This window comes from Taurulus bubalis, assembly GCF_910589615.1.
Source record: "Taurulus bubalis genome assembly, chromosome: 4".
NCBI lineage: Eukaryota > Metazoa > Chordata > Actinopteri > Perciformes > Cottidae > Taurulus > Taurulus bubalis.
In genome coordinates, this window is record NC_136592.1 from 790,792 (window position 1) to 799,274 (window position 8,483).

An 8,483-nucleotide genomic window follows, 5' to 3' on the forward strand; every position below is an offset into this window, starting at 1 on the left:
AGGAAGGACACGCCCACTCAAACATCAGAGGATGTTCACACACATTCTGACCAACGGATTTCATGACTTTTCCATGACTATAAACCAAAATTCCATGACCAAACATTGAGAAATCTCACTGTTAACAGGAAAAAGTGAGTAGAATTTAAACTACAGTATTTAAACTAACAATGAGAATACAAAGCATACAGTAAACCTTAAATGACTCAAATGAATGAGACAATAGTTTGATTAAAAGAATAAATATTTACATAGATGCCTGTATGTATGCCTGCTTATATTATGAGCGTCTTCCTTTAAAAAGCAAATTAATTATTTCTAACTCAGCGTAAATGAACGTCATGAACACATGAATATAACACATTTACATGACTTTTACTAAACTTCGGGGTTTTATTTTTTTTAAGGACTTTTCCAGGCCTGGAAATAACCATTTTAAAACTCCATGACGTAAGAATCCTGTGTGTGTGTGTGTATATATATATATATATATATATATATATATATATATATATATATATAGATATATATATATAGATAGAGAGAACCCTGTGGTGGATCCCAGCCCGAGCCGTTCTGCAGAGTGTAATTCATCAACGCTCAGACGCAATGCTGTAAATGAAACAAATAGGAATCCACAAAGAGATTTGTGCAAACAATGATTTTATTTTTTATGAAAAAACGTAAGCAATAATGTAGAAATTAGTTTTTTAATTCGACACTAATGGATCCATCTGTTGACCATCAAAAAGAAGTGGACTGATTTAATGTGAGACAAGCATGACCACTTCCAAGGGGACCAGCCAGGGCATGACGAACAGAAGGATGCTCTGAAATGCATTTCTGGAACGTCGGCTCCAGTGATTTGTGAATCATGCCCCGGATTAGTCATAGCCAAGCCTTTAGCATTCTGATGCTACCATTTAAAAGCCATCCCTTTGGAGCCTAAAACTGTCTGGAAGTGCGATGTCGCTGATCAACACAGGACATGGCACAGACTGTTGAGAATAACCTGGACAGCAATATTAGAAATCATTTTAATGGATAGCGTTTTACAAAATAAAAGTCCTGGTACAAGTATGTTCAACTCAAACTAAATACAACATAGAAAATAGCTAAATATATTTCCAGGTATTCAGGAGCCATTAACACGTGGCTCTTGTTCCATGTCTTCCTCCTCCTCCTCCTCTTCTTCTTCTTCTTGGTCACCCTTATTCATCTCCTCTCCAGAACCTCCATCCATATGTGCAGTCTCTTCCTCTTCTTCTTCCTCCTCCTGCTGCTGCTGCTGCTCCTCCTCCTCCTCCTCCTCTTCTTCTTCCTCCTCCATCCCAGCCGGACCTGATTTGACAAATTAACATACACATCAATCCATGAATCTTAAAATACAATGTTTCTTAAGAAAAACAAATCTAATTCAGATGAGGCTAAAGCGGACGGTATCTTTTATTATTATGTATTCAAAAAGTGTCTGTGTCGGCTAATCTCACCAACTACTGGATCCATCAGCCTAATATTTCTGCTGATTTAACCAGATTATACCCAGATTTTTTTAATGCGACCCAGAGGACCTCGCATTTATTAATTTGGTAAAAGACCCTTGAATTCAGTAGGTGCATGGTTGTATATTGATGATAGAGGAGTATGAATGCTTCCTAGAAGGAGCCAGACCGTAGCGCACACGTTGTAAAATGTAGATTATTTTATTTATTCTGTTATTGGGCATCGATCTCGCATTTACGCTTGCATGACACGGTATGTGCAGACACATCTTAGATCTTTCCTAATGCTTTCCGACTTCCTACTCGGCTACTGAGGACAAACATCGTCACCTGTTGTGGAAGACCAACCATAACTTTTTTTAAACAATAACTATATCAGGGACTCATTTGCAATTCACTCCCATGCGTGCGGCCCAGAGTAATGTCTGTAGTATGTGATCAGCACTGACCTTGTCTCAGCTCTCGTCCTGGGATCTGACCGGCCTGCAGCATCCCTTTCAACCTCTCCACCTCCGCCAACGACGACGCATTAGCGATGGCAATCTGAAACGCAAACAGACTCGTGTAAATCTCACCGGAGAGATAGATAGATATATAATACCAAGTATTATAAATATTTTTAGGGGTCATTTTACAGTCACGCTAGAGATGAAAATGTACATCTAGAGCAAGTAGGAACTGAGTTTAAACAAAAAGTAACCAAAAACTGCCTTCATGATTAAAAAGGGATCGCATAACTGTTCATAGAAAAATTCAGTTTCACCAGTGTGAATAATTAGATAAGTTAATCAAACTAATTTCACTTCAGATGACTGGTGTGATCATACGCATCTAAGAGTTAAATCCAATAGTTGTCATTTTTGTAAAAATCTGCTAGATATAAAATTGCGGCATATCTTAAAATAGAGATATGATCTATAAGCCATATAAAGTTAGAGTGCAATTAAGTCCTCACTTCATCGCTTTGTATTTTATGAAATCTGCTGGCACACAGAAAAGGCTGTGTGGTGGAAGCACTAGCAACGAGGTAAAGAACCCAGAAATACCTTTTTATGGGCTGAAGAACCCAACAACTATATACAGCCACTAAAACGTGAGGCTTCAGCAGGAAGAACGACAGAAACATGGATGTGACATTCAGTACGAGCGTGTGTGGAATGAGGATGAATCTGAAAGCTATGAGTAGCACGTGTGCTTTAGTAACTACAGGAACCGGCTCACAGCCAACATGTCCCTTCATCATGTAGCTGCACACACGGGGCTGAGAAGACTCTCCAGCTGAGGCTCAGTGGAGCTGCTGAGGCCGGTAGGTCCTGGTTCAGCCTCTGGCTGCATATCGTGTTCCCTCTGGTACGGCTTTCAGAGTTATCATTGTCCAGCCCGTGTAACAATAATGTTCGGCAAGGTTTTAGTCAACCGCTGCAGCGCCGCCCTGCCAAGACTCAGTAACCATGGCGTCGGTAAAGCTTCCAGTCACAACGCTTTCTTTGCTCGGCTGTAAAAGCAACAACATGGCAAAGGAGCGTTTCCCTATAATGTTCCCTTAAAAAGAAACAGCAGTTTTTTCTTTGTTGCTGGTCAAGAATGCTCTCTGGACTAGACTGAAATCGTTCAGCGCAGCCACTAAGAAAAAGTCAAAGGTCATCGAGCAGGAGTCAGTGGCCGACCCGTGAAAGATCGAGGAAATTCACATCCGACACCAGAGATCATCTTTCAGTTAACTCAACCCTCTGAGCAAGACTCCAACGGGACTGAAAACTCCACAGAGGATAGTGAATCAACCTCAAGTTGAGCTGGACCAGTTCAGGTTTGTTCTTTTGTTAAATACCAAACATTTTGTTTCACAATTTCAACGATGGAGGGATAGAAAGTAAAGTTCAGCTCCAATCCGAACCTTGATGGCTTCCACGTCTGCTTGAGACGGGCCCGTCTTCTTCTTCTCAAGCTGGGCTGCCACTCCAGGAGTGAATCTGAAAGGAACACCTCATTAGACAACATGGCACACACGGGCTTCTCAGACCTCTCAACCAATGTAGTCTCATGTATAGTATCTTTTCTTTCGTCAGGTAAACTGATACATTGTCCACAGACAGCAGTCCTGAGCAACACTGTGGGGAACGTTTCTGACTTCAGGTTTAACGGTAGTGTGAAGGCCCACTTATAGATCATCACCTTCACTGTGGATGGATGGTTTGCTCACATTTGACCAGGTGATCTTTTGGTGCAGATCCCAGAGCTTCTATGGATTTTTTTGCATTTTGAAATCCTCAGAAATCATTTAAAACGTGTTTAACATTGGGGTATTTGTCATAAATGACTGCATAGAGTAAAAAACTAAATGTATATTTGTTTATCACTGTTTTTGATGTACAGAGATATTAGTGGTGACTGTTTTTATACATTAACCCGTTCCATCAGCCAGGATCCAGTGATTCTGAGGAGCTGCTGTCTAACATAGACGTTCATCTTACGTTTTGGTTTTCCTGGCAATATCCTTTGCAAGTTGAGCACCTCGTTTGCCTTTGAACATTTTCTCTGCCTCCTGGCGTTCCTATAACAATATCACACAGTTAAAGTGAAAACCCTCATGAAGTACAGAATGAGCTTCATCCAAGGCCAGGAAACGTACAATTCACCAGAAGCTCTGCAGCCGGTCAACAGGTTAGGAGAGTTTAACACAGTTAATAACCACAGTAGTGTTTAGAAGGGAAAAGGTCGTACTAGTTCATCTTCCATCACCAATACATTGATCTGTGACTTACACCTCAACAGGTTCACTGAAGACCGTCAGCATCCTTATCTCTCGTTTATGAGCTGCTCCACGGCTTACCTTGAGCTTCACCTTCTGGAAGTCGAGCACACGGATCTGTGGGATTTTGTTGATGACATAGAGCCTGTAATGCTTCTTGTTCGTCACTGGATTCCTTAACAAGCTGGGAATGTATAACAAACATGGTCATAATTCAGCGGTGCACAAGACGGTTCAATGACCAAATTATGTTTGAAGTCGGATGAACCCGGCAACCACCGTGTTCACCATTACTGCGGTGGCCCGGTGTAGTGACTGAACCACGCTGAAGGTTGATTGAGTTCATATATTCTGTGTGACTACCGTAGCCCAGGAACGTGTTAGCCAAACAGTGTGATGCTACAGATTCAGGTTCTTCCTAAACTCGTTGTCAAAAGTAACTGGGAGAACAGATGCTTTAGCAGCAAGCCGTGTCGAATACTGAAAACTTGGGACAATAGAAGATTTTCCTGATAATGCTCAATTGAAGACAACATCCCTGTTGAATGCTAGCTACTTAACGTTAGCAGTCGGTGGGCAGCACAGTCCTGCTTTGCTAAATAAGGGAGCTAACAACTAATGTACGGAGGTTGCATTGACTTTGATTAGGACACGTTCAAGCTATATTCAGTAAAAAGGAGTGTTGAAGGTAAATCATCACACTATCATTGTGTTCAACTGTCATCTTGTAACATGTAGTTTCTCACAATACATTTGAAGCAAAAACTGTATGCTGACGGTAATGAAAGGTGTGTATGTTGAAGTATATGGGATTTATCGCTACTAATCATGTAACTTCACTGGTATCGACCACTGAACAGGTAAAAGGTCAAAGCGGTGCCCTTCTTAGGACCGCTTGCTTTAGGCGCGCTCACATTGTCGAGATGCCACCGCAGTATTGGAGGCGTTAACTTTCGGGATTCATACATTGATCATACCTGAGGAGACTCAACGTCTTCACTGTGGCCAGCGGGTCCAAGTCGCCCTACACAGGGAAACAGTATTGATTCAGAAAACACTATGACAGTGTTTGATGGTATTTTACCACCTGTGAGGTCACATTAAACCCACACAGAGGGTATGTGTTACTATTCAAATGTTAAGTAAACACGGGCAACTAAATACACTTTCAAATAAATAGCAAATAGAGAAATATAAACACCCGTCAATTGTAACAACACTAAACGCCATTTTGCTGCAGCATTATTGCAACGTATTCGGTTCATGCTGGCAGAGAGGTGAGCAGTAAACTCGACTGGATGAAACTTTAGGAACTACAGTACAACAAACAGTGTGGACACAATACTCTTTACAGAGGTAATAAGACTTAGAGGGTTGCTGCTTTGCATCAAACTTAAGAACACGTATTCCTCTGATATATCAGAGGGATCCACCCACGTTTGTATTCACTATTTTGCTCATATCCTGTAAACGTGAATAACGGGTGCAGATGGTTCTGTTGCACTTGCTCTACTCACCAGCTCCTGGATGTTGTTGTTGGTGAGAACCAGTTCCGTCAGACCCTGCAGAGCGTGCTCCAGATTCTCACCTATCCGACTGGAGACACATTTCATGAGGTTACAGACAGCCGTGTCCTGGCTGGTCACGTTTACTGTGACCAATTTAAACAAGTCATTAAAAAGGGCATTCATCAGATATAGGAAGGCAGACCGCTGTCTCAGTACAAAGCTTGACTTGTAACGGTCCACTTGCACATACAGCGTCCAACCAGGACGTGCCTCTCAGGTAGCCCGTTTCCCCCTAGAGACAGCGCCACGGAGCGGACCTGTTGTGCATCGGTAGGAGACTTTACATCTGAGGTATTTGGAGTGGTGATGAAAAGGAATTTCCATGTGACAAATAAACAAGTTATTGTGAGAGACCAGATCCACTCCTCTCGTTCTTCTCTATGTTCCTCTGTCGAGGTTAAAGCCGGAATAAAGTTCACCCTGCAGCCTCTGTGTGGCTTCATCTATATAACGTGATTTGTTGATACCTTAATTTGCTGTGCAACCGCTCAGAAAACTCAACTATGCTCTGAAAAATAAAGTACGTAAAAGTACTTATTAGAACAATAATAAATAAAGGAATACAGATTTGTATTGATGCTTTAACTTACCAAATCCTGTTGTTGTTCATTAGCAATGTTTTCAGTCTCTTGAGCAGAGGAAAGCCGTCCAGTTTTCGGACTTCATTATCAGAGAAGTCAATAGTGTCAAACTGGTCCAGAGTCGCTCCAAGATTTTCAAGCACTGGAATTTTATAACCTGTGATGGAGAAAGAAAGAAAAGTTGAGGAGGAACTTGTTCATCTTGAGAAATCATTTATTTTGTCCCCAGAGCTCAGTATGATGAGCATGGAAATGATGGTGTGTGACTGACACAATTTTATAGAACACCAAGAGTTTTTCATCAAAATGGTATAGTGTTTATGGCTGATAACTATACAGAAGTGACAGAACACAGAGGTTCTTTCTTCCATTATAAAAAGGCAGAATATCCATACATTTCACAGTCACCTCCTTAATTTGCACAGTGAAGGTTACAGCTGTGAGCCATGAAAAGCTACGGCACCGCATGTATTTTAACTGCAATGGTGCACTCGTATACACACACACACACACACACACACACACACACACACACACACACACACACATATATATATATATAAAACCGGGTTAGAATTATTACTTTATGGAAGTGGAGCGACCATGAAGTGAATGTGCTTGATGTGCATGGCGTCCCGTCTGGGAACGGGCAGAAATATACTTTTTATAATGTCGTTCATGTCATCTCTACAGATTATTCCATGCATCTGACACACCAAAGAACATTTGATCTGTACACTCTTCCAACCCAATGGGATTTAGGTACCCTATTAAATCATTTGTTTAAATCCATTTCAGATGCCAGAAGAAAAAAAGATGTTCACAGATGTTACCAGTCACCATCTTTGGCATCAACATCACTGTATGAGTTTTCTCTAAGAACTATAACAAAACAATTTATTTTGCATTATATTTGCAGAGGACACATTACTCATCCAGCATGGCTGAGAAATTGAAGTGGTCACTTCAAATGTGACAGGGATGAAATGATGTCATCAGCACACTATTGGTGCATCTGAACCCAACGTGCATTTCAACACATTTCGCTCTCAATAAAACCTGAAAGTCTACACAGAAATGCTACTTAACCGAATACAATAACAACCTGATGCCTCTCAACGTTAACAATCTATAGACTTCAGATATGACATAATTGATGAACCCAACATGGATTGAAACAGTAACATTCCTCAGAAATCATGACAGTCTGGTGGTTGTGCCTTCACTGTGCGCGCTCCCGCGAGAAACGCACACATCTCGGCGGGCTGACTGAACTCACCGCCGGAAACCCCGTTAACTAACTAGGTTGGATAGCAACAGTTTACCTGCGACCCTGACAACATAGAAACACACGTGTGTCCCGGAGGTCGTGACGTGTTGGTGATCACATCACTGAGGATGCTACTGGCTTTGTAGAGCTTAAACTTTGACCCGCAGAGCTACAGTGCGTACAGTTAGCGTTAGCCTAGCTGGGCTAACATATAGCTAGCATACATGTTATTAAGACGCGTGTAACTGCTAGTAGCCTACAGAGACATTTGGCTGCGTGCATTGGGTATAAACACGTCTCTACACAGTCCGGCGCGAGGCCCGCGTAAAGCGGCGCAGCTAGCGTCACATCTCCTCCTGAAGCTACAACTGGCGCCCTCATGAAGGAAGGTGAACTGACCTCGTAGATCCAGCTCGCGGTCTCTCACGGGGTTCGTGTACTGAGCCGCTTGCTCTATCAGCTCCGCAGATAACTTCACCATGTTGAGCACAAGAACAGCTGTTACAGACAAACTATTGCTGCATCAAAAGCTCCTGCTCAGGCGCACGACGCTACAAACACGCTGGTACCCGGAACAAAGGCGCGTGCGGCTCTGCGCGGATAAAAGCCTGTTTATACGGGTTAGCGCCCCTAGCGGCGGGAGGACGCTCCTGCTGCAGCAGCGATGCTCTCAGATTCAACTTTATTGTCATTGCACAGAGGACAAGTACTGGGACACCAATCAACAACAACAACAACAGTGCATTATATATTAAATTATGTATATGATATAGTGCTCAGACAAACAGATAGCATTAATGTATAGTGTATGTT

General features: G+C 42.1%; 1 protein-coding gene across 1 annotated transcript; it reads right to left on the reverse strand.

The window, feature by feature from the left end:
* Positions 1 to 653: 653 nt before the first annotated feature.
* Positions 654 to 8,226, reverse strand: snrpa1 (small nuclear ribonucleoprotein polypeptide A'). The gene is made up of 9 exons (XM_079216560.1): positions 8,070 to 8,226; positions 6,410 to 6,557; positions 5,769 to 5,847; positions 5,229 to 5,275; positions 4,333 to 4,435; positions 3,974 to 4,053; positions 3,397 to 3,472; positions 1,952 to 2,045; positions 654 to 1,341 (listed from the first exon to the last, which is right to left on the reverse strand). The coding sequence occupies exons 1-9, from the start codon at positions 8,149 to 8,151 to the stop codon at positions 1,136 to 1,138; spliced, it is 915 nt and encodes a 304-aa protein (XP_079072686.1). The 5' UTR covers positions 8,152 to 8,226; the 3' UTR covers positions 654 to 1,135.
* Between the last annotated feature and the right edge of the window lie 257 nt (positions 8,227 to 8,483).